General features: G+C 61.4%; 3 protein-coding genes across 7 annotated transcripts in view; all 3 read left to right on the top strand.

Moving 5' to 3' along the window:
* The window catches only part of DTX2 (deltex E3 ubiquitin ligase 2), a 35,842-nt gene extending 30,592 nt beyond the window's left edge, over positions 1–5,250 (top strand). For all 3 annotated transcript variants that reach the window (XM_064729051.1, XM_064729049.1, XM_064729050.1), the window contains 5 exons: positions 1,787–1,857; positions 2,456–2,614; positions 2,695–2,856; positions 3,449–3,538; positions 3,646–5,250. In XM_064729051.1, the coding sequence (XP_064585121.1) occupies positions 1,787–1,857; positions 2,456–2,614; positions 2,695–2,856; positions 3,449–3,538; positions 3,646–3,870 (707 nt within the window). In that variant the 3' untranslated portion in view covers positions 3,871–5,250. The remainder of the gene's footprint in view (positions 1–1,786; positions 1,858–2,455; positions 2,615–2,694; positions 2,857–3,448; positions 3,539–3,645) is intronic.
* Positions 5,251–8,932: 3,682 nt separating this feature from the next.
* Positions 8,933–12,299, top strand: LOC135455846 (uroplakin-3b-like protein 1). Of its 3 annotated transcripts, XM_064729350.1 has the most exons (7): positions 8,933–9,052; positions 9,621–9,764; positions 9,862–10,093; positions 10,175–10,251; positions 10,518–10,647; positions 10,770–10,905; positions 12,072–12,099. In XM_064729350.1, the coding sequence occupies exons 1-6, from the start codon at positions 9,007–9,009 to the stop codon at positions 10,870–10,872; spliced, it is 732 nt and encodes a 243-aa protein (XP_064585420.1). In that variant the 5' UTR covers positions 8,933–9,006; the 3' UTR covers positions 10,873–10,905; positions 12,072–12,099. The 3 variants fall into 3 exon arrangements, with proteins under 3 accessions (XP_064585420.1, XP_064585421.1, XP_064585418.1); XM_064729351.1 differs by lacking the exon at positions 10,770–10,905 and having other exon boundaries at positions 12,072–12,299; XM_064729348.1 differs by lacking the exon at positions 12,072–12,099 and having other exon boundaries at positions 10,770–11,065.
* Positions 12,300–13,203: 904 nt separating this feature from the next.
* On the top strand, positions 13,204–23,438 carry LOC135455688 (ras GTPase-activating protein 4-like). The gene is made up of 20 exons (XM_064729106.1): positions 13,204–13,341; positions 17,658–17,714; positions 18,070–18,183; positions 18,454–18,515; positions 18,613–18,742; positions 18,991–19,072; positions 19,222–19,353; positions 19,432–19,523; positions 19,930–20,053; positions 20,148–20,301; positions 20,801–20,865; positions 21,060–21,172; positions 21,243–21,429; positions 21,602–21,739; positions 21,837–22,151; positions 22,376–22,513; positions 22,614–22,749; positions 22,816–22,936; positions 23,024–23,082; positions 23,274–23,438. The coding sequence occupies exons 1-20, from the start codon at positions 13,277–13,279 to the stop codon at positions 23,393–23,395; spliced, it is 2,406 nt and encodes an 801-aa protein (XP_064585176.1). The 5' UTR covers positions 13,204–13,276; the 3' UTR covers positions 23,396–23,438.
* Positions 23,439–23,915: the final 477 nt, after the last annotated feature.

Below are 23,915 nucleotides of genomic sequence, written 5' to 3'. Positions count from 1 at the left end.
AGGGCTGTGAGCACCAGAGATGTCAGGAATCCCTCCTGCCCAGCACTGGCACTTGCAGTGAATGTCCCTTCACCTCCTGGGCTCCTTTTCTTGCCTTGTGTGCTCAGCCATCCCTTCCTCCTGCTGCCAGAAATCACAGGCTTCAAGATGGCCAGGAATCTCCTTCTGAAAATAACCCATCTTAATGTCTTTGTTTTCATTTAGGAGAGTCCAGCCCACAGTTCCTCAGTCTTCTTAGCTAAAGGATGTTGGTGCTCTGCCTTGTTCTCTTCTGGGGAATGAGGGACTTTACCTGGGATTGGATCTGTGCCATCCAGGCCTTTGCCTGTTCAACACCACTTGTGGCTTGTGAGCAGCCCTTCCCTTCTGCTTCATGTTTGTCTCTCCATGAAAAGTGTTTGTGCAGAAAATAGCACCCCCTGCTTCCTGCTCTTGGCAGACATGGCATTTTGGACTGGAATAGCAGCTCCAGAGGCTGCCTCTTGATGTGCAGCTTTTTGAGCCACAGAGCCAATGCTTGTGAGCCTTCTGTCTTCCCTGAGAGCCCCAGAGTGGATGGGGGAGCTGCAGAGGGGTAGTGCGGGTACAGCTGCAGCTCTGATCCCTGGCTGCTCCACATGGTGATGCTCTGTGTCCTCCTGGGAATGTGGAGTTGGGAGCAGCAGCACTCTCCATGCTAAAGCATCCACCTGGACAGGATGGAGATGGGAGAAGGAAGAGCTACACCTTGGCCAGCCTGTTTGGCACAGCACTGCTTTCTCCTGGTGCCCCCAGAAGTGGATTTGGGAAGGAAGGAAGGATGAGGTTCCCCCAAGCCGAGTGTCTGATCTCTCTTTGCCTCCTGCCAGGTTGAGCTGTAACATCATTTGTGCCAATGTTTCCTGTCCCAGGCTGGTGGAAAGCCTGGCAGGCCTGATGCTGGTGGGGAGCTCCTCTCCTCTCCCCCAGGGCCAGGTGCTGCCAGGGGCATGGGATGATCCCTCCTTGAGCCAGGCCTTGCTGGGCAGCCCCAGGAGGGTGGGCTGGGAGCTCAGGTGGCCATGGATGCACTCAGGGGTGATTTGATCTTGGTGTTGTGAGATGTTTGTTGCTTCATCCCACAAGGCCTCCAGGGACCAGGCTGGGGCTGCTCAGGTGTCAGTGCCTGGGTGGGTGGGACCAGGGGTTTTATTTGGGAAGATGCAAAGATACTCTCTCATGCTGCAAATAGGGGTCATGTTCAAAGCTGGTTTATTTTATACACCTGGTGACTTGCACTGTGTCTTGCCAGGTATGAGTGTGTGGAAGCTCAGGACCAAGGCCACTGTTTTGTGTTGAGGATGTGGAGCTCATTGTGCTGCATCCAGAGCTGGGCCTGAAGCTCAGAGTGTTGCTGGGTTTCCTTGCTGGGGTGGTGTGGAAATGCCTTTTTTCTCCTTTGACAACACAGACTCTGTGATCCTCTGTCCCATCAAGGCTGCCAGGTTTGATCCCAGCTGGCTTCTGGTGTGCACCAAGTCCAGCTGGGACGTGCCTGGTGTCACTTGGGGTGTGTGAGGAGAACAGGAGCACACCAGCTGCACACCTGTGGCACTCCCAGCCCTAGTGGGAGCCATGGCTGACAGCAAAGCCTTTGCTGGGCTTGTAGGGATCTGTTGGAGTGTTCTCTTCTTCCCCTCTAACCCTGACCTTGCTCCTTGGCATCCTGGCCAGTGACCTGCTTGTCTGCCTTCTCTCTAGCTCACCCCACACCTGCCCATCACAGCACAGAGTGTCTGACTTGTCTGTCTCATCTCTCCTTGTGCAGCCACACCAACAGAGCCAGAGTCAGTGGTGAAGAAGTACCTGGAGGAGCTGAAGGGAGCTCCTGCTGATGAGGTAAGAGGACAGTGAAGCACCTCCAGCTTGCCCAGTTCACTGGGGTGCCAGGGAAACCACAGCAGTGCCCAAGGACCATCCCTCCATGTCATGGTGCTGCTTGCAGTGGCACTGTTGATGTGAGCTGGAGAGTCCTCAGCACTGCCCAAAATCCACATGTGACAACACAGTGGATGGTGATGAAGGCACAGTGTGGGTTGAGTAGCTCATCTTGACAGTGCCTCCCCATTTCCTTTGGAGGAAGGAGTTTGGTTTTGGTCTCAGTGCTGAGAGGTCAAAACTAGAGATCAAACAATTTTTTGAACCACAGAGCCAATGCTTGTGAGCCCTCTGTCTTCCCTGAGAGCCACTGGAGCTTTTTTTTTCCATCCTGCAGAGAAGCAGGATGTAACCATGCTCTCCTCTCTGGCTGGTGACAGCTCTCCACCTCCTGGACAATGCAGGAAGTGGATTGCAGCAATACCAGCCAGATAAGGAAACCTGTCTTTGTGTCCTTAAATCTCAATTAAAGCTGAAGGAAATCCTCCTGAAGCATCTCGTTGGTGTGTCAGCCCTCAGGAGCAGGCTGTGCTCACACCACCTGGTGGTTTCTCCCCAGGACTGCATGATCTGCATGGAGAAGCTCTCCTCCCCCTCGGGCTACAGCGACTCGTGCCCCTCCAGCAGCATCAGGCCAGAGGCTGTGGGGCGCCTGAGGAGCTGCCAGCACTCCTTCCACCTGCTCTGCGTGCTGGCCATGTACTCCAACGGGAACAAGGTACTGAGCTGGCCCATCCTCACCAGGCCCCCATGTGCAGGTGGCTCTGGAGCTCTGATGTGGCTTCTGTCCCCTGGCAGGATGGCAGTTTGCAGTGTCCCTCCTGTAAAACCATCTATGGAGAGAAAACTGGTACCCAGCCCAAAGGGAAGATGGAGATCTCCACTTTTCCCCAGTCCCTGCCAGGACACAAGGACTGTGGGACAATCAGGATTGTGTATCACATCAGCAGGGGCATCCAGGTGAGTGCCCAGTGTGCTGGCAGACAGCACAAGCTGGGAGAACTTCCCAGAAAATTCCTGGGATCCAGTGCAGCACCTGCTGGCAGCCCTGTGCTGAGCAGCCTCTGGTGCCTGGAGCCAGCAGCTGCTCTGGCTGTTCTTCAACATGTGAGGGTCTCCTCCATCAGAGATCTTTTCCTGCTCTGATGTCTGCCTGAAGCAGGGAGGAAACTGCCCATGCAGGTGGGATCTGATTTCACAGCTCATGTTGGTTTGTGTGGTGGGAGTGAACTTTGAAAGGTTTGAACTGTGTGGCCTTTTTAAGGTGTTACCAGATCACATGGAAAAAGCAGTGATTTGGGGCTATCTCTCACCAGAATTTAGATAGATTTTTAGATCTGTCTTTGTATCCCAGCATGCTTTTGGAGGATCTGTAAAACTCCTGTATCCTATAAGAACAAGTCAGACACGTTGTACTCACCAACAATACCTTGCTGCCTCTACATGGAAGAGCTGGTTTGGGCTGGGCCTGTGTCAGACCCTGCTGCTGATGGATTGCCCCATTGCTATGAAGATGGATATGTCCATGACAAACCTGTCTCATCTCTTGCAGGGCCCAGAGCACCCCAACCCTGGGATGCCATACACAGCCAGAGGCTTTCCTCGCTATTGTTACCTGCCAGACAATGAGAAGGGCAGGAAGGTGAGGCATCACACCCTGCTAGCATCACCCTTCTCAAGCTGTCAAGCTCCTGACAAGCTGCATTCATGGCACAAGTCTCCTAGCTTTGTTCTTCCTTCCCCCTGTAGGTGCTGGAGCTGCTGAAGGTGGCCTGGAAGCGACGCCTGATTTTCACAGTGGGCACCTCCAACACCACGGGCGAGAGCAACACGGTGGTGTGGAACGAGATCCACCACAAGACTGAGATGGACTCAAACCTCAGTGGCCATGGCTACCCTGACCCCAACTACCTGGACAATGTGCTGGCAGAGCTGGCTGCCCAGGGTGTCACTGAGGACTGCCTGGGCCAGTGAGCCTCAGGGGCCACTAGTGCACTTATTCCTGATGCCTTAAGCTCCCTGTCTGACCGCCCATCACACTGAGCAATAACAGTTCCGTGGGAGCCCTGCCCGCTCTTCACATTTTTTTTGGTGGGGGGGGTGTGGGGGAGGGAAGGATATTTTTGTAGAAGCTGTGCTTGTGTCTCTGGGTGGGATTGATGGCTGCAGCCTGGAGCAGCTGGGTTGGGACTGAGGTGACAAATCCCCTGGGGAAGGCAGGACCTTCCTTTGGGAATGCCTGGGGACAGGATGGGAGAGGAGAGTGCCTTGGAAGTCAGACAAGGTCCTCCTTTTGGGACACATCAGCTCCCTGTCTGAGGCACCTCTTGCCTCCCTCCTGCTGTGTATCTCTGCTCAGCCCCAATAAACTCTTCATTCTCACAGCAAGACCCTGCTCTGCCTTCCTGCTGCCTCGGGGTGTGGGGTGGCTCTGGGGAACCAGCCTGCTCCATGGACATGAATCCAGCCAGGAGGGAGAGCTCAGATCTGCTGGGGGACACACCAGGACACTGCTCCCAGTGCTTTGGCCACTGGAGTTTGGTGTTCTGGGCCATGGTGCCAGCAGAGGTGAATTATCAGTGTCCACCCTGTGGGAAGCTGCAGCCGCCTGCTCTCATCCCAACGATGAGAGGCAGAAGCTGTCCCTCTCTCCCCTTCTCAGGTGAAATGGCAGCAATTCAGTGAAGCCTGTGCAGGCAGGAGCTGCTGTGCTTTGTGCTGCTGGTGCCACCAGCTGGTGACAGCCACCTTCCTCCCAGCAGCAGAGGTGGCCAGCCCAGGTGCCAGCAGCGATGCTCAGAGCCTGTCCCTGCTGTGGCTGCTGGCACCTTGCAAACGGGACACTGCCCCAGCCCCAGTGGCCTTGCTGTACATTGTCCCCAGGCTCTGTGTCACATGGGAGCTGATGTGTTTTTCTTGTCACCTGGGGCCTGATATCTTTTGAAGAGCTGTTTCTTGGGGACTGATACCTTTTGGAAAGCTGTTTCTGGCTCTCCCCCTCTCTGTAGCCACCAGACCCAGCTGCACATTAAATCCATCCAATCCATCCCTTTGGCACCAGTGCCATCTGCCACTTCACCTCCTTCCTGGGAAATCTGGGATGGGGCTGGGCTTTGTGGCAGCTCTACAGATGAAGAACACTTTGCTTCCTGTTATGCCAATATCAAGATTAAAGGTTTTTCTCAGCCAGTGGAGCTTTTCCCAGTGTCCATCTTGTGCCTGCAGCTCTAAGGAGAAACCCCTCACCATCCAGGGAAACCTGGGCATGCTGCAGGAATGGCAGCTCCTGGGCAGCTGCAGTGACGTGTCTGTGTTGCTAAGCTCTGCACAAATGGGCTCTGTCTGCTCCTCTCCCACCCTGGTTGCAAAAGCGAGAGGTCTTGAGTTCAAACCTCAGCTTTGTATCCCTGGATCATCTTATGCCAGCAATCAAAGCAATGAATTGAAGCAAAAATGGAAGCAGGGTTCATTCAGCCCTGTACAAAGCAAGAATTTCCTGCTGAGCCTGGCCTAAGGCATCTCCAGCAGCTGCTGCTGGGTGTGAATCAGCTGGAGCCTCCCTCCCTGCATCTGGGCTGGTCCAGGGCAGGGGCCGGGCTGTGCTGAGCCAGCCCAGCTCAGCAGCTCATCCCTGACTGCCCTGGATTTGGGCACATCCCCTAAAATCCCTGTTCTCTCTGTGCTGGGACCAAGGTGGCCTCACCCCCATGGCAGGGGCATGCAAGGGGTGGGAGGGGGCAGAGCCAGGTGCTCAGGCATGGTGGGAGGCTCAGGGAGATGCTTTGAAAGGTGAGGAGAAACCATAACCACGGTTCCTCTCAGAGCCAGGAGGGGACAGAGCCCCAGATCAATGTTTTTGATGCTCCCAGGCCCATCTGACCAAAAGCTTTGTGCCCCCAACCCCAGCTGGAGCCCCAGGAGGGGAGAGGGGGCTCTGTCCCAGCCCTGTTCCAGCCCTGCAGGGATGGCTCATCTGCCTCAGGCTGGTTATTCTTAGCCCAGCCGTGACCCCGCAGCTATGCTGGGTACCGGCAGCTGTGAAACTGTGACTCACTGTCCCCCTGCGTCACCCCCGCGTCACCCACCCGGCCTCACCTTGCTGCTGGCGCCCTGCCGGCCGGGCAGCACCGGGGAGGGCTCGGGGGGAATTTGGGGGGTCCCGGGGGAAGCGTTGCTGGACAGGTGTGGGGGATAAGGGGGAATGAGAGGGAGGAGGGACGGAGGCTGCAGCTGCGCCTGTTTTTCCCCTCTGCAGCTGCGCCATGCAATAATCTTTGAATGCCCCATTTCCACTTAATCTGAAGGCGCGGTCCCGGCCCCTCGGGAAGGGGGGGAATCTCCTCCCACGCAGCCGCTCCCCTTGGCAAACACGGCAGAGGGAGCGGCCCTGAGGGGCTCCCGCTCCCTGCGCCCATCCCGAGGGCTTGGAAGGGTCCCGAGAGACGGGGAAATGTCAGCGTGGGGTGGGCCCGGAGCTGGAAAGGTTTCCGCGCCCCTGCTGCTGGGTGGGACCGCTCACCTGAGCGCTGGTTTGGGTTCGTTCGGGTGTGATGCTCCGCAGCGCTTCCCTGCCCGCGGGGCAGGGCTGGGGCACCCGAACCTGTCGGGCACGGGCTCAGCCTGGCTCCGGGCCCTGGTGGGCACAAGGCACCCGCAGGGAGCTGGGTCTTGGTGGGGCGAATTTGCCTGGCTGCCCCATGGCACCAACAAAGACTGTGAGCCCTGCCAGTCCATCTGGAACGTCACCCCAGTGCCTCCTGTGCCTCAGTTTCCCCTCTCACATGACTGCCCTGTGCCCTGACTCCCCGCAGGTGCCCCGGGGGTCCCGCAGGTTCCCAGCGGGTTTGGGACCGGCGGTGGCTCGGGGTGCTCAGGTGTCCCCTGTGCCCGCGGGGTCTGGCCGGGCCGGCAGAGCCGGTGCAGGAATGCGGGGCTGGGAGGCTCCGGCTCCGGGACAGGCGGTCCCTGCTGCGGGGGCACCGGGGGCAGCTCGTCCCCTCGGCAGTGGGACGGGGAGAGCCGACAGGACAGCGCATTCAGCAGCACCGGGAGGACGCCATGGAGCTGCCGTGGGTGCTGCTGGCGCTGGCTGGGACGGCGGCCGCGGACCTGGGTGACTCCTGGGGACAGGGCAGAGGGGGACCGGGACCTGGGGGGGCTGCGAGGGGTTCGTGCCAGGGAGGGGTTATGGGGCTGGGCATGGCTGGGGGGTCCCCACCAGCGCTGGCACCTTGTGACATTCCCGTGCGCCAGCACCGCTGTGGATGCGGGGTCAGGAGTTTGAGCAGTGCAGAACGGGGGGGTTCCCTCTTTCACTGCCCACTCCCCAGCCCGGCTGCCCTACGTGCCCCAGGTGCCCCCCATGGCCCTGCTGGGCAGGGTCACCGCCACCACCTTCGCGCTGGAGCGGCCCCGCTGCGTCTTCGACGGCCACGCCGATGCCTCCGACGCCGTTTGGCTGGCGGTGGCCTTTGCCAACGGTGAGCACTGGCTGTTCCTGTGGCAGGGGACGCGGGGACCCTCCCGCAGCCGCTCACCCACCCCCTGTGCCGTGCAGCCTCGGCCGCCTTCAGGAACCCGCAGTGCCGGGCCGAGGTGCCCCCGTACAAGGAGCTGCTCGCTGCTCGCTCCTACATGACCCTGGAGACGGCGGCGGCCGCGTTTTCCTGCTCGGCACCGGGCCCGGCCGTGCTGCGGGTCGGGGCTGACACGGCCTGCAGGGACCAGGGCAGACAGGACCCCTGCAATGGGCCCCTGCCCTCCCCGGGACCCTACAGGTAAGGCCAGAGCCCCAAATCCCTGCTGGGGAGACCCGCCTGGACCCAGGGATTGTCCCCCCCTCCCGGTATCAGCCCCGTCCCCACGGCAGGGTGAAGTTCCTGCTGATGGGCTGCCGCGGCCCCAAAGCGGAGACGCGCTGGTCCGAGCCCATCCTCCTGCGCACAGGTACTGGTGGCACTGCCACCCCTCCGCGCGGGTCCCTGGCACCTCCCTGGCTGGGGTGGTGGCATCAGCACCAGCGCTGTGCCATCACCCCGAAAGCTGCGGGGAGAGGCGATCCCCGACCCCACATCCACCCCACATCCCCGACCCCACATCGCTCATCCCGCTCCCTCCCAGCGCTCAGCCCGAGCACCATCGAGGCCGCTCCCGCCCGCCCTGGCAGCGCCCTGGTGGTGATCGCCTCCATCCTGGCCAGCCTGGGGGCCGCGCTGGCCGCCGCCGTGCTCGGAGCCCTGGGGTACGGGGGCTATGGGGGGCTATGGGGGGGCTATGGGGGGGGGAAGTGTCCGCAGGGACCTCAGAAGAGCACCCCAACTCGACAACCCCATCAGCAAAGGAATGGAGATCTTCCTAAGGTTGAAAAAGCCTTTTTATTCCTAAATTGGGGGTTTGCCGTGGTTTGCAGCAGAAAGGGCTCCCTGGGGGTGGCTGGTGCAGAGCCCCACAGACCCCATTTGATGCCTCTGTTTCTGTGTCCCCGCAGTGCCACGGTGTGGGGCTCCCTGTGCCACCGGGGCTTGGGGACCGGCGCCTCCACCCACAGATCTTACCGGACCCACCACATCCCCCCGGGGCTGGGCCCCTCTGCCCCCCAACCTGCTCCGTGCCAGAGAACCCTGGAGCTGTTTGGGTTGGACGGGACCGTGAAGGAACCACCTCGCTCCAACCCTCCTGCCACAGGCAGGGACAGCTTCCACTAAACATGTAGTGTCCTGACGAGTAAAATCTGATTTTCCATCTGCAGCTGTCTCCTCCTGGTCTTTGGCCACGCAGGGTGGGACTGTGAAGGTGGGAGACCTAAAAAGCCACTTGGGGCTCAGGCCTGGTGGCACTTGGTGTGGGGGACATTTGCTGCCACGGGTGGGGTCTGGGGGGCATCCCCAAGGGACATCCCCTCCTGTCACCCACCCATGCCCCAAACCCAGCGGTTCTCATCACGCCTCGCCGGCGGGCGCTCAAACACAACAAAAGCTCCCGGGGGAACGAGCCCAACAGGTTTGGCACGGGGCTGCGGCAGGAATGTGGGCGGACGGTGACCACAGGCGGCTCCCCGGGGACGCGGGGCAGCTCCCGCACTCCCGCCCTCGGCACCGCGGAGCCCGCACCATGATCCCGCTGCTGCTGCTGCTCCTGCCCGCCGCTCACGGCATCGGTGAGTCCGGAACGCCTCCGGGACTGCCCTGGCACCGCGGGGATGCCCCGGGCTCACACCGGACCCCGCTGGGCCTGGAGGTGTGGGGCGGCTGGTGCCCCCTTTGCTGGGTCCTGTTCTGGGTGCCAGTCTCTGGTGTGGCTGGTGTTGGCTGGCTGGCACCGTGTGGGTTTCTCTGGGGTCCACCAGGGCTCCCCTGAACTTAGAGGCGTAGGGCAGCTGATTCCCCCCATTCTGGTCAGGTGTCCAAGTGTCAGGGACACCAAGTGTCCCTGGTGTCGCCCACCCTGGTCCCCCGGGTGTCCCCCCGCGGCCGGGAGCACGGAGTGGTTTTGCTTCCTCTTTTAATGCAGCGTGTGTCTGAGCCCACTCTGGGGGTGGGAGGTGAGGCGGGCCCCACTGCCGAGATCCCAGGGCTTGGCTGCCTCCTGTCCCTGTCCCCCTGTCCCTCTGTCCCTGTCCCCCTGTCCCTCTGTCCTTGTCCCTGTCCCCACCCCAAGCCCCGGCACCCCGGTCAGAGCCTGGGGGGATCCGCGCCCTCCACCGCCCCCTCGGCTTCTCCCCGCAGTCGAGCTGGGGACCATCCCAGCCCTGACCCAGGACCGTCTGGAGGGGGTGACAACCGCCACCACCTTCGTGCTGGAGCAGCCCCGCTGCATCTTCGGAAACTTCAGCAACGCCGTCATCTGGCTGGTGGTGGCCCTGGACAAGGGTAGGTGGGAGCAGCCCGGGGCAGGGGGCGTGAGGGGGTCCCTGCACCCCCCCAGCCAAGTCCCTCCTCACCCCCATCCCCATCCCCATCCCTGCAGATGTATCCGCCTTCAACAACAGCGCGGAGCCGGGGACTCCCGAGACCGCGTTCCAGAGCTTCCCTGACACCGTCAGTGCCTACATGACCCTGAACGCCACCCTGGCCAGCTACCCCTGCCCCAAACCCGCCGGGGACATCACGGTGCTGCGGGTGGGCAGCGAGACGAGCTGTGCCACCGATGTGTCGAGGCCCACGTGCAATGGCCCCCTGCCCGGCCCCGGGCCCTACCGGTGAGCCTGCCCCGGGACCTGCCCCTCTTCGGGGCTGCCACCACCCCACGGCACCGCGGCCAACCTCCCTTTCCATCTCAGGGTGAAGTTCCTGGCGCTGGAGGGCTCTGTGCCCGTGGCCCAGACAGCCTGGTCGGAGTCCATCACGCTGAGGACAGGTACTGGTGCCCATCCTGCCCCCACAGACGGGGTACTGAGCGGTCCTGGGCGTGTGGGGCGCTCCCAGGGGGCTGAATGCTGAGCAACAGCGGTTTGGGGTGAGGGGAAACTGAGGCAGGGCTCTGCCGTGGGTGTCACCCGGGCACGGTGGCACCGTGTGATGGCACGTTGGGCACACACTGTCACCCACCCGGACCCCTGAGCCTCTCCGGGGTGTGCATCCCTCCATCCTTCCATCCTGCTCCCTCTCCTGCTCTCTCCCCAGCCAAACCACTCAGCAGCATCTCCACGGCGGGCAGCCGGCACAGCGCCGGCATGATCGCCATCACCGCCATCCTCTCCATCCTCCTCGCCATCCTGCTGGCCGCGCTGGTGGCCATGCTCTTCTCCTGCGGGTGAGTGCCACCACCGGGGCAGGGCGACACCGCCAGAGGGCGACACCGCCAGAGGGCGACACCGCCACAGGGTGACACCGCCACCCCCCGGTCCCCACCCTCACCCCGCCTTCCCTCCCCAGCTCGGACTCGTGCGGCAGCAGCACCTTCAGCAAGCCGGAGTCGGTGTCGGTGCAGCGCTACAACACGCACCACGTCTATGACCAGGCGGCCGCCCGGCTCTGAGCGCCGCCGCCCTCCCGCGTGTCCCCGTGCGGGGTAAATGTCACCCGCAGTGCTCCTTCCCCCGGTGACACCGGCCCGCAGCCCTGGTGACACCGGCCCGCACCACTCCCTGCCCATGGTGACACCGGCCAGCAGCCCTGGGGACGCGGCCGGAGCCGCCACCCGGAGCGCGACATTAAAGGCTTTTCCCGTGCTTGTGCCCGGCCTGTGCCGCCTGTTTGTGACCCCCGGAAAGCCGCAGGGTCCCCCGTGCCCCACTGTGAGCCCAGCGCTGGAGGGAGGGAGCTGCTGCACGGGATGCTCTGCACTGGGGATGCTGTCACACCCGGCTGGGCCATCGGTGCCACCTTTGGATGGGGAATGTCCCCTGGGTGCAGGGCAGCGAGCCCAGCCCTGGTGCTGGGCTGAGGGGCGCGGAAATGCCCCGGGAGGGGGTGGTGAGTGTGGGGGGGTTCCTCCAACCCCTTTTATCCTACCATAAAGGATGGATATCCTACAATGGTCCTCCCTGACCCAGCCCAGAGGAGGGGCTCCCACACCCTGAAATGACTCAATCTGTCCTGGGTGCAGCTCGGGCTCCTCTGGGAGCCAGGAGAGCCCAAAAGGGAACCCTGGGGTGTCTGATCCTACACCGGGCGTGTCCCTGAGCCCGATCTGGGAATGTGGGGCTGATCCTGCACCAGGGGATGTCCCTAATCCCGATCTGGGGGATGTGGGGCTGATCCTGCACTGGTGAGGGGCTCGGTGGGGCAGGGAGGGGAGACGGATCCTGATCCAGGGCTGGAAGGCACCGGATCCATCACTGCTGATCCTACAGCGGGTTTGGGGTCTCTGGTGCTGATCTCAGCTTTGGGGGTGCCCTGATCCTGCAGCCCGGGCAGGACGAGACCCCGCTGGGGCTGGAGACGACCCCGGTGTGGGTGGGGCCGGGCCACGTGTGTGAATACATCATACACTGGGGCAGGTGTGTGTGAATACATCATACACACATCATACATCACGCAGGTGTGTGTAAATACACCTACACACATCATACACCGGGCAGGGGTGTGTGAATACACCTGTACACATCATACACACATCATACACCGGGCAGGGGTGTGTGAATACACCTGTACACATCATACACCGGGCAGGGGTGTGTGAATACACCTGTACACATCACACACAAGCAGTAACAGCCCCGTTTGTCCCCGCAGGCGCCACGCCAAGGGCAGCATCACCCTGGCACCCCCGGGCGGTCACAGCGCCCTCCCGGGCTGTCCTTGTGCCACCTGGGGTGGGTGTTAGCATCCTGCCCCCCCCTCGCCTCCGTGGAGCCCGGCCAAGGGAAATGGAGCAAATCCAGCGATTAACTCCTGCCGGGAGCAGCGTGGGAGCAGCGGAGCGATGGCTCCATCCGGCAATCGCGGGTCCTCTCCGCCCTACACCCCGTAAATAAAACAATGCTTCACCTGCAAAGGGCTGTGGGGCTGTCACCTGTGTCACCTGCCACCCGTGTGTCGCTGAAGGTGGCACATGTGGCCATGACCGCCTGTGGGGCTGGGGATGGCACATGGTGAGGCTCGTGGGGTGTTGGCGGGGACTGCGCCTTGTCCCCTCGCTGTCCCCTGTGCGGGGGAGGCAGAGGGGCAGCGCGGCAGGAACAGAGCGGTGCGTTCCCAGCGTGTTCCCAGCGTGTCCCCGCAGTGTCCCCGCGGCGTCCCCGCGGTGAAAATGCCAAGGACCCTCTCACAGCCCTGAGCCCAGCTGTGGGTGCGGCCGAGTCCCCGGGCCCGGGGGGCTTCTGTCTATGGGGGGCTCCCCGACCCTCCGCTGGTATTTAGGGCACCAAGCGCCCAGAAATGCCGCCTGTCCTCGGGTGCGCTGCTGTTGCTGCTGCAGTACTTTAAAAACAAACAAAATAGGTTAAAAATCAGTAAAACGCTGGAGGTTTGGGGCTCAGAGCAGGAGGTTTGAGGAGCGAACCCCCGGGTACGGAGGGGTCCGGCGTGGGTTTGGTCCAACACAGGCGGGCACTGGGCTGGGCAGGCTGGGGCTGAAATGCCCTGGAGCTACGGGCGGTGCCAGGGGCTGAGGGGACCGAGGGGACACAGCTGGAACAGAGCGGGACCGAGGGGACACCGGGGGACACCGGGGGGACCCCGCGGGACCCAGGTGGCGCGGGCAGCCCGGTCCCGCCCACCTCCTCAGGCCACACCCCCTGGCCGACGGCCGATAGCATCACCCAATGGGCGCCGTGGATTCCCTCCAGACCACGCCCCTTTCCCCGCCCCCGCACGCTGATTGGCGGCCGCCGGCGCCGGCCCGCACATGGGCGCTGTGCTCGGGGCCGCGGGTTCGAGGCCGCGCTCGGCTCCGTTTGGCTCCGCTCGGCTCCGCTCGGCTCCGCTGCCCGCCCGCCATGGCCCGACGCAGCGCCCTCTCCATCCGCATCGTGGAGGGCAGGAACCTGCCCGCCAAGGACATGTGAGTGCCCCCGCGGCGGCCGGGAGAGCTTCGGGGCGGGGGCATCCCCAGGGAGTCGCCGCTTTCCCAGGGGGGCTGCGGGGTGTCCCCCCCAACAGGTCCCTGATGGGGACACCACCCTCGGGGTGGCCTTAGAGCCTCCTCCCTGCTTTGGGGGCTTGCCCAGAATGGTTTGGGGGCCCCCTGGCCATGCATGTGGTTTAGGGGCTCAGCCCCAGGTGGGTTTAGGATCCCCTTTTGGGGTGTCACCCCTTGGGGTGCTCCCTCCGGGGTGGCTTTGGAGTCGCCCAGCATTGAGGATTCCCCCCAGGGTGGCTTTAGGGTCCCCCCCAGCAATGTGTTTACCTTGGGGTTCCCGTCAGGGTGGATTTGGGGTACCCCTCCAGCAGTACACCTACTTTGGAGGTTCCCCATAGGGTGGCTTTGGAATCCCCCTCGCTTTGGGGGTTCCTCCAGGACTGCTTTGCTGTTTCCTTGTTTTGGGGGTTCCTCCAGTGCGGCTTTGGGGGTTCCCTTCAGGACATTTTTGTGCGCCCCCCGCAGTTCTTGGCGCTTTGGGGGCTCCCTCAGCATGGCTGGGATTTGGGGACACCCCTCGGGATGGGGTTGAGGTTTCCCCCCGTGCTGTGGGATGCCCCCAGCCGTGTTTGGGGTACCCCAAGCAGCGCTCCCACTTTGGGGGCTCCCCAGGGGGTGCCACGGGGCAGGGCTGTCCCCACCACGGAGGGACCCTCGCAGGGACCCCCGGGCGGGCAGCAGGACCCGGTACATCGGTCCCCAAAGGAGCAGGGGCTGCCCCAGGGCTGTGTCCATCCCCGGCTCCATCGCACCTGGCTGGGCTCGGGGGGCCGCCCTTGGCTCGGGATTTCCCTCCCAGAAATTCCCGGTGCTCTCTCTCCTCATGGCTCTGATCCCTGTGGGGCGGGATGTGGGGACAGCACCAGGGTGGCCCCAGCCGCCACCAAGGCAGCGGGAAGCTGCTGAGGAGCAGCCGGAAAACCAGCAAAAATCCCTGCAGCCGTCATGGAAAAAGAGGATAAACAAGGAAAGAAACATGACTTTTTTTTTTTCTTTTTTTCTTTTTTTAAATCCCGTGTGTCAGGGCCTGATTTTTAAATCCCTTGGCACAACTCCCCGCCGGAGCTTGACCCAGCTCTGGCTTTTGGGAGGTTCTGGGTTTGGGGAGCTTTCCGGACCGGTGCCTTTGGGACGTGGCGCTGGGCTGGGACAGCGGGGAGGGAAACCCGAGCGCGACCTTGGCCGAGGCTGCCCCGGCCCCCTCCCCGCTGCCCCGGGATCCGGTTCCCTGCCCTGGCACCGCTCTGGGATCGCTGCTTTCCTCCGGGAGTTCCCTCCGCGGGGTGTCCCCAGCTCAGCCCCTGCTGGCAGCAGCCACGGGTGATGGAGCGCCCCCAAATCCCCGGGGGGAACCCCCAGATCCCCCAGGATTTGGCTCAGGGAGTTACGGGAGCTCCCCCAGCTGAGGCTGCCAAATGTTCTCCTCGTCTTTATCCCAGGAAAGCAAGGGAAAGGAGCTGCCTGATTGTTTTCAATGGCTTTTAATTTTTAATTTTGCTTTATTTATTTACTGATGCAAACCATCAGTATTGGTTTTTAATTGTTTATTATTATTATTTATATTAATTTATTGTATTTTTATTTCTGTCTTATTATTTATTTATTTAATTGGATTATTTTAATGTTAGGATAATAAATAACGCAAATACTTTTTAATCTTTAATTTATTCAAATCTATTCTATTTTTATTTCAGTGTTTTCACTTAACTTTTTATTTCATTATTTTTTAAATTATTTTTTACTTCATTTTTGCCCTTTTTCCTTTTTTTAACTTATTTGTTATTATTTTCTTCACTTACTATTCCTTGTTTTATTTTATAATATTATTTTATTTTAGATTTTATTTTTTATTTTATTTTTATTTAATTTTTCTTTTATTTTTTCTTTTATTTTTCTTATATTTTCTTTTTTATTTTTCATTATTTAAAAAAAATTACTCAATTTTTCTTTTATTTGTATTTTCTTTTAATTTATTCTTTATTCTACTTTAATTTTCTTTGCTTTTTTCATTCTATTTTTCTCTTATTTTTTTAAATTCTATTTCCCTTCAATTTACCATTCTCTTTTTTTCTTTCCCTTTTACTTCCATTTTTAATTTAAATCTTTATTTACTTATTCTCACCACCCCCCGGGGCACACCAGCTCTGCTGCCTCCACCAGTTAATTTTTAATTCCATCCCTCCGCGGCTCTGCTGCCCGAGGGGTGGCTGCGGGTTCCTTCCCCCTTCCCCCAGTGCTGGGCTCATTTCCTCTTTCCAAAGCCCTTCCCCTTTCCAGCTCGCTCCCCGCACGCAGCGCGGGTGCCCCAGCCAGCCCCGCGCCACCAATCCTTGGTGACATCCCCGGTGACATCCCGGGACAGGGATGCTGCGCGGGAGGAGCCTCTGGAGCGGGGATTTCTCCTCACCCGGGCTCCTCCCGCAGCCCATCCTGTGTTTGGCCGCCTGGAACACGCCGTGCCCGGGTGGCTCTCGGCGCTCTGGCTGTCGCCACGCTGGGGACAAGGGTTTGCCGCTGTCACCGCGCGTTGCCGGGCGCAGCTGGAGCGGGCAGCAGCTGCTCCCGTTCCGCCTGCCCGCTCCGGGCATCGCCCGTGGTTTGCACAAGGCAGGAAATGTCAGCGAGGGGCTCTGCTGGATGGCGTTTCACCCGCGGCTCTCCTTAGAAATCCTCTCTTTAAAAATCCTCTCTTTAAAAGCCCTCTCGGCAGGGCTGGCACGGAGCGGGAGCGGCTCTTGGCTTCCTGCTGCATTCCAGCCCCGCGGGGCCGCACGGGTGGAAGCGCCTGCGAGCGGGGATGTTGTCGTGGTACCCGGGATGCACAGCCCAGAGAAATCCCTGCTGCTGTGTTGGCTGGGCAGGGAGCGCCACAAAGCCTTTCAGTTCCTTCCAACTCCTTTGGAATCCCCCAAAACCCTTTTCAGCCCCCCTCAAAACCCTTTAAATCCCCTCCAACCCTTTTTGATTCCCCCGAAATTCCTTTCAGTGCCCCCCAAACCCTTTAAATCCCCTCCAACCCCTTTGGAATCCCCCAAAACACTTTCAGTCCCCCTCAAACCCTTTAAATCCCCTCCAACCCCTTTGGAATCCCCCAAAACCCTTTCAGTCCCCCTCAAACCCTTTCAATCCCCTCCAACCCCCTTTGAATACCCCAAAACCCCTTTTGGTCCCCTTCAAAACCCTTACAGTCCCCTCCCACCTCTTTTGATTCCCCCAAACCACCTTCTGATTCCCCCCAAGAACCCTTTCAATCCTCCTCAGAACCATTTCTGTCCCCTCCAACCCTTTTTGAATCCCTCAAAACTCTTTTAATCCCTTCCAACTCCTTCAGTCCCTCCAAAACCCCTTTGGATTCCCCCAAATTCTTTCAGTTGTCCCCGAAACCCTTTCAATCCCCCCAGCAGCTGCCTCTCAGCCTCTCTAGATTTGGGATGTGGAAATCCCTCAGTGCCTGGGGTCCCCCCAGCTGTGCCCCCTCCCTTTCCCCAGGACACTGCCTGACAGCGCCTCTGGGGTTGGTGTTGATGAGTTCTCCATGCTCCGAGCTGCTCTGTGTCACTGGGATGGGAGCCACCTTTCCATGACCTTGGCCAGGTCCTGGCTCCTCTGTCCCTGGCTGGAGCCCTCACCCCTGACTCTGTTTCTGATGGAGCAGGGCAATAAGCTGTAAAACTGTGATTATTTTTTGGCAATGGTGATTCATGTTGTTGCCAGGGAGGAAGTGTGGTCAAAGCATGGTGGTGGCTGCCCTTCACACCCTCTGCATCCCTGGGGGTGTCTCTGGGGCTGTCCCCATCCCTGTGGAAGTGCTGGGGGTCTGGGGACACCCTGGGGCTGGAGGAGGCTGCTGTGGCCTCACTCCTGCTGTGTGAAATTGGGCTGCAGGTACAGCCTGAAGCTGTCTTGGGGACAGGGTGGGGTTTGTTTGCTCCTTGCCTTCCTGCGTGGAAGAGGAAAAGCCACTTCTGGCAGCAGCGGGACACAGCAGCCGGACACGGTCAGGGAGGAGTGTCCCCGGTCCGGAGGCCAGGCAGGGTCACCCTGTGCTGGCAGCTATGGCCAAGTGTCCCCTTGGAAGCCTCTGGCAGCCTCAGCCTCACCCTCAGGGCCTGGGCTCGGTTCTGTGGGGGCTGTCAGGGATTAAGGCTTTGGTCACCCATGGCCTGGAGAGTCCTGTGGGCTGGGTGGTGGCCAGGCTGTGGCTGTGGCACTGACAGGGCTGTCCCTTGTCCTTCCAGCACAGGGAGCAGTGACCCCTACTGCATCGTGAAGATCGACGATGAGGCCATCATCAGGTGGGTGGCCCTGCTCCCTGGCTGTCCCTAAAACTGCTGAGCCCCAAACCTTGCTCCTGGCAGGTGTCTCCATCTGCTGCAGGCACATTATTGTTATTATTGTTAATATATTTATTTATTGTTATTTATCATTCATTATTATTGCCTGCTTTGGGCTGAGGTGCTCCTGCAGACACAGCAGTGTCAACAGCTCATGGCCCCTCTACCCCACCCCTGTGTGACAGGACAAGGACAGGGACAGAGACTCATCCCTGCCCCAGCTGAGGGTTCCAAACTCTGGGTGCTGCCCCCAGCTGGGGAGCACCCCTGGGAGGGAGCCCTGTCCCCCGTGTCACCAGTGCCACCTGCCCCACAGGACTGCCACGGTGTGGAAGACGCTGTCCCCGTTCTGGGGGGAGGAATACGAGGTGCAGCTCCAGCCGGGCTTCCACAGCATCTCCATCTACGTCATGGACGAGGATGCCCTCAGGTGTGCTGGGGACTCCTTTGGTGGCTTTGGCTCCCTGCGTGCTCAGCCTGGTGCTGACACCAGAGAATCCCCACCCGGCCACGCTGCCCTGGCTTTGGGACACGGGTGAAGTTTTCTCCCAAGGATATTGTCCAGCTGGCAGCAGAGGGTGGTTGATGTGCTCCATGGGGACAGACACACAATCGTGGCCCCTGTCCCCCCAAAGTGGGGGCTGTCCTACCTGGGGAACCAATCCCATGCCATGTCCTGCTTCCCACTTTTGTTTTCCAGCCGTGATGACATCATTGGCAAGGTCTGCATCACCCGGGACATGCTGGCAGAGCACCCCAAGGGTAGGGGAAAGGTGGCTGGGGGGGTCCCAGGGGGGACAAGCTGGTCCTGAGGGGTTCCCCAATGACTCCTTCATGGGGATCCCCTCTTTTCCCACAGGATACAGCGGCTGGATGAGCCTCAGCGAGGTAGACCCTGATGAGGAGGTGCAGGGGGAGATCCACCTGCGGGTGGAGGTGCTGGGCAGCCAGGGCAGCCGGCGGCTGCGCTGCTCCGTGCTGGAGGCCAGGTGAGAGGGGACACGGGGGTGACAGGGCTGTGTGTGCAGCTGGGACAGGGGGCTGCTCCATGACTCAGTTCCCCTGGTGTATCTGGTCCTTTCATCACCCAGCAGCTGCTGGGGGTGCTGGGGCAGGCTCTACCTCATCTGCAGGTCTTTGGGACAAACATCTTGAGATTCCCTGAGAGGGGATGGGTGTCACGGGTGCCTGTGGGTATTTTGGGAGGTTGCTGGTAAATTCCCCCTCTTCTTGGCAGGGATTTGGCCAGGAAGGACAGGAATGGTGCCTCTGACCCCTTTGTCCGCCTGCGCTACAATGGGAAGACACAGGAGAGCACCGTGAGTGCGGCTGCAGCCATGCCAGGGCTGCAGGGGGAATCCATCCACGGGGAAACCCAGAGCCACCCCTGTCCCCCAGCATCCCCAGCCTGGTGTCCCTGAGGGACAGACCCACCCAGCAAGAGGGGACAAAGCTGTTGCCTTTGCAGGTGGTCAAGAAATCCTGTTACCCTCGCTGGAACGAGACCTTCGAGTTCGAGCTGGCTGAACCCGCTGGGGAGAAGCTCTGTGTGGAGGTGTGGGACTGGGACCTCGTCGGCAGGAACGACTTCCTGGGCAAGGTGAGCCCCAAACCATTCCTGTGCTGCCAGGATCCTGCCCAGCTGCACACCCAGCCCTCTCCTGCCTTCCCCTCCCAGGTGGTGTTCAGCGTGCAGGGGCTGGAGGCGGCTGGGCAGGAGGAGGGGTGGTTCAGGCTGTGGCCGGACAAGTCCAAGCCGACAGAGGATGGGTGAGTTTTGGCACAGGGTGTTGGGGTGTGCTGGGGGTGATCCCAGTGCCCTCAGGGCATTAGGGAGGGGGGTTTTCCTGGGAAGCATCATCACTTTGGAGGGGTAGCCTGGCCTCAGATTGCCTCCTGCTTGGTGAAGTAACCATCCATCCATCCATCCATCCATCCTTCCATCCTTCTGTTCACCCATACGTCCATCCATTGTCCATCCCTCCATCCCTCCATCCTTCCATCCTTCCATCCTTCTATTCACCTATATGTCCATCCATCCCTCCATCCCTCCATCCCTCCATCCCTCCATCCTTCCGTTCACCTATACGTCCATCCATCCATCCATCCATCCATCCATCCATCCATCCATCCATCATCCATCCCTCACCCACCCACCCTCCTGGTGCTCCTGCAGGCGCCGGGGCAGCCTGGGCTCGCTGCAGCTGCAGGTGAAGCTTCGGGACGAGACGGTTCTTCCCTCCCAGTGCTACCAGCCCCTGGTGCAGCTCCTGTGCCAGGAGGTGAAGTCGGGGCGCCAGGTGAGGGGTGCATGCCCAGCCCTGCTGGGGCACCCACATTTCCCAGCTCTGTGCCTGCCTCGGGCTGCCACGTTATGGTGCCTCTTCCCTCCAGGATGGCCAAGTGCACCTGGTCACCCTCCTGGACGAAACCGCCACGGCCGAGTGCCGCCAGGAGGTCGCCATCAACTTGGTGAAACTCTTCCTGGGCCAGGGGCTGGTCAAGGAGTTCCTGGACCTGCTCTTTGAGCTGGAGCTGGCCAAGCCCTGTAAGGCTGGAATGGGAAGTGGACCCAGAGGCTTTCTTATCATCTCCTGGGGCTGCAAAACGTGCAGGGCCTTTTGTGGGGATTTTTTGGGAGTGATGGTTGAGGCTCAGCCATCACACTGTGGAATCTGTAGGGCTCATCCCAGCAGCTCATGGGCTGGGGTTGGTGGAGGAGCAGGTGGGCTGAGGTTAGGAAATCTCCATGACCCCGATGGAAGTGGCCAGGGGGGCAGGGCACAGCCTCTGAGAATCACCCCATGACTGCAGCTGTGGGGTGCCAAGCTAGTGACAGGGCAAGGAGAAACCAGAGGAAGTTGGGACACCAAGTCCATGGTCTTTTTTTTCCCTTTGGGAAGTCTAACTCTGTGGTAAGCAGTAAATGCTTCCAGGGCTGAGAGGACTGGGGATTGACCAAAGAGAGTCCATGGGATGCTACATGCAGCTGCCCAGGGGTGACCTGTGGCTGTCCCTCAGGCCATGGCCCCTCTCTTGTTTTGCAGGTGAGCCCAACACTCTGTTCCGGAGCAACTCTCTGGCCTCAAAGTCGATGGAGTCCTTCCTCAAGGTGCCACACCACCCAAAACCTGCTCTTCCCAGGCCATCCTGCCCCTGGGCTGTTCCAGGGGAAGAACTGGGAGGGTTGCTGTGCTTGTGCCTTGCCCTGGGGGTGGGATGCTGGACAAAACCCACTGGGTGACCCTGGGGGTGTCGGGTGCCAAATCTGCAGCCCATCCCTGTCCCCTGTGTGGTCCCTGACAGGTGACAGGGATGCCATACCTGCACTTTGTCCTGGGCCCCACCATCACCCGTGTGTTTGAGGAGAAGAAATACGTGGAGCTGGACCCCGGCAAGGTGGAGATCAAAGATGTCGGGTAAGGGGCTCGTGGGGCGGCAGGGCAGGGCTGTCCCCAGCGCTGGGGGTGACAGTGGCGGTGCCCGCAGGTGCTCGGGGCTGCACCGGGTGCAGACGGAGGGCGAGGTGATCGAGCAGGGCCGGCAGCACCTCCAGTCCTACCTGGGCGAGCTCCTGGATGCCATCGTCAGGTCGGCCCCGGCGTGTCCGCCCCTGATCCGCGCCGCGTTCCGCCAGCTCTTCCAGCGCGTCGGGGAGCGCTTCCCGCAGCACCAGGTGGGGATGGAGCGGGGTCAGACAGGGACATCCCCAGGGGACAGCGCTCTCTGGGTGCGGTGCCCCTCTCGGGCAAGCAGCAGCCCCGGCCACCGGCGCATCGCTGTTTGTGGGGCTGTCCCACGCTGGGAGAGACCCTCACGTGTGTTCCCCACGCCCTCGGCGGTCACAGCACGCCAAATTTGTGGCTGTCACCAGCTTCCTGTGCCTGCGCTTCTTCTCGCCGGCCGTGATGACGCCCAAGCTGTTCCAGCTGCGGGCCACACACGCGGACGCGCGGACCAGCCGCACGCTGCTGCTGCTGGCCAAGGTGCGACACCGGGGACACCGGGGCTGGGCTTTGGGGTGCCCGGCTGGTTCTCCTTGGGGCCAGCCGGGGGGGACGCTGCCATTCTCGGGGTCCCCAGGCCATCCAGCTGGTGGGGAACATGGAGCCGGCGGCCGGGCGCGCCAAGGAGACGTGGCTGTCGCCGCTGCTGCCCGCCCTGCAGCAGGGCACCGCCCGCATGAGGGACTTCATCACCCGCCTGGTGGGCACCGAGCAGGAGCAGGGCGAGGAGCAGGGTGAGGGGCGGCCCCCGCCCGCCGTGCTGAAGGAGGGGCTGCTCCTTGTGCACAAAACACGGGGCAAGGGGCCGCTGCTCGCTGCTGCCGCCGGCAAGAAGCTGCATTTCTGCCTCACCGGAGAGTCCCTGAGCTTCGGCAAGAGCCCCGGAGCGGAGGTACGGCCGTGCTGGGGGGGACAGGGGGGCGGCAGCGGGGCCATGGCCTGGGGGACAGCCACAAGTCATCCCTGGGCAGCTGCATGCAGCATCCCATGAATCTCGCTCTTTGGTCAATCCCCAAGCCCTCAGCCCTGGAAACATTAACTGCTTACCATAGAGTTAGCGCTTCCAAAGGGAAAAACAGCCCCCTGTGTCCCCTGTGTGTGTGTCCCCTCCATCAGCGCATCGGTGCCATCGCCCTGGGCGACATCCTGGCGGCCGAGAAGGTGGAGGAGAAGAGCTTCGGCAGCTCGCACGTCATGCAGGTGGTCTACCTGGCCACGGGCGGGCAGCAGGAGACCGCCTACCTGCAGTGCAAGGTGCGGCGGGGACAGGCCCAGCGGTGGCACTGCCCAGGGGGTGGCACTGCCTGTGTGGTGGCACTGCCCGGGGTCCCTCTGAGTGTCCCCAACCCCGCAGTGTGTCAACGAGTTGAACCAGTGGCTGTCAGCCCTGCGCAAGGTGTGCGGCAACAACCCCCGGGTGCTCCGCTCCTACCACCCCGGCGTGTTCCGCGGCGACAAGTGGAGCTGCTGCCACCAGCGCGACAGGACAGGTACAGCGAGGTGGCCCCGGGGGGTGTTGGGGTGTCCCCAAGTGCGGTGACATTGCTGTCCCGCAGGGCTGGGATGCGACCGGACCCGGCACGGCGTCACCCTGCAGGACTGGAGTGACCCGCTGGAGCCCGCGGTGGAGGCTCAGCGCCTCTTCCAGCACCTGCAGGGCCTGCGGGACACGCTCAGGTGAGCCCTGCCCCGGGACCCCGCACGGCCCCTGCCGCTCCTTCCCCTCCTGCCACGGGCCCTCTCCCTCTCCTCTCCTCTCCGCAGGGACAAGTACTGGGAGCTGCTGGAGCCGGAGCACGCCCAGAACGGACCCCGGGGGGAAGGTGGGTGTGGGGCTTTGGGGGTCCTGCTGGGGATGTTCTGGCTGGGAGCTGTCCCCAGGGGTCACAGGGGGCTGCGGTGGCTGGGGTGACCCCGGGGCCTGTGGTGGTTTGAGGTGACCCCAGGGGAGCTGTGGTGGTTGGGGTGACCCCAGGAGAGCTGCGGGCTGTCACTGTCGCTCCGTGTCCCGCAGACGCTGCCCTGCCCGAGGGGCTGAGCCGGTTGCTGGCGGTGCTGGCGGAGCTAGAGCGCTGCCACGGGCGGGCGCTGCCCCCGCCGTCCCCGGCGCCGGCGCTGCTGCGGCTGCAGACGTGAGGGCCCGGCCGGGGAGCGCGGCCCTGCAATAAAGGCACTTTGTACCCACCCTCAGCCTCTCCGTGTGTCTGCGGGGCGTGGGGACGGGCCAGGCACTGCCCAGAGCCCTGCTGGTGGCACTGGTGACGTTACATTGGGGACATCGCTCAGGGGCCTGCTGGTGCCATTGCTGTGCTATCACTGGCGGCCAGCACTGATGGCAGCACTGGGGGTTCTCTTAGTGGTGCTGCTGATGGCGGCACTGCTGCCATCGCTTGATGTCCCTGCTGTGCCATTTCTGATGGCCCTGCTGCTGCTGGCTCTGTTGGTCCCATCACTGGTGGCTCTGCTGGTGGCCTGTTGGCAATGGTGGCATCCTTGGGTCTCTGCCCATGGTGTCAGCTGGTCTGCGGGGTGGTGTCTCCAGAGGGGACACTTCTGATGGTGTCGCTGGTGTGCGCTCTCCTCCCGGCCCCGCCGCTGGCCGCAGCAGTAGCTGTGAGGCGGGAGCCGCCCGTGTCTATGCCGCTGTCCCCAGCCC

Source organism: Zonotrichia leucophrys, chromosome 19 (assembly GCF_028769735.1).
Source record: "Zonotrichia leucophrys gambelii isolate GWCS_2022_RI chromosome 19, RI_Zleu_2.0, whole genome shotgun sequence".
In the NCBI taxonomy this organism is placed as follows: domain Eukaryota; kingdom Metazoa; phylum Chordata; class Aves; order Passeriformes; family Passerellidae; genus Zonotrichia; species Zonotrichia leucophrys.
The sequence above is the reverse complement of the archived record's forward strand: the minus strand, read 5'-3'. Positions and strand labels throughout refer to the sequence as shown.

Excerpts from the sequence above, each read along its gene's own strand:
- LOC135455846 (XM_064729350.1), top strand. The coding sequence starts at position 9,007 with ATGATCCCGCTGCTGCTGCTGCTCCTGCCCGCCGCTCACGGCATCG. Across the intron at positions 9,053-9,620 it reads GCCCGCCGCTCACGGCATCG|TCGAGCTGGGGACCATCCCA; the intron begins GTGAGTCCGGAA and ends TTCTCCCCGCAG. Across the intron at positions 10,094-10,174 it reads CCCGGCCCCGGGCCCTACCG|GGTGAAGTTCCTGGCGCTGG; the intron begins GTGAGCCTGCCC and ends TTTCCATCTCAG.
- LOC135455688 (XM_064729106.1), top strand. The coding sequence starts at position 13,277 with ATGGCCCGACGCAGCGCCCTCTCCATCCGCATCGTGGAGGGCAGGAAC. Across the intron at positions 17,715-18,069 it reads GACGATGAGGCCATCATCAG|GACTGCCACGGTGTGGAAGA; the intron begins GTGGGTGGCCCT and ends CCTGCCCCACAG. Across the intron at positions 23,083-23,273 it reads GAACGGACCCCGGGGGGAAG|ACGCTGCCCTGCCCGAGGGG; the intron begins GTGGGTGTGGGG and ends CGTGTCCCGCAG.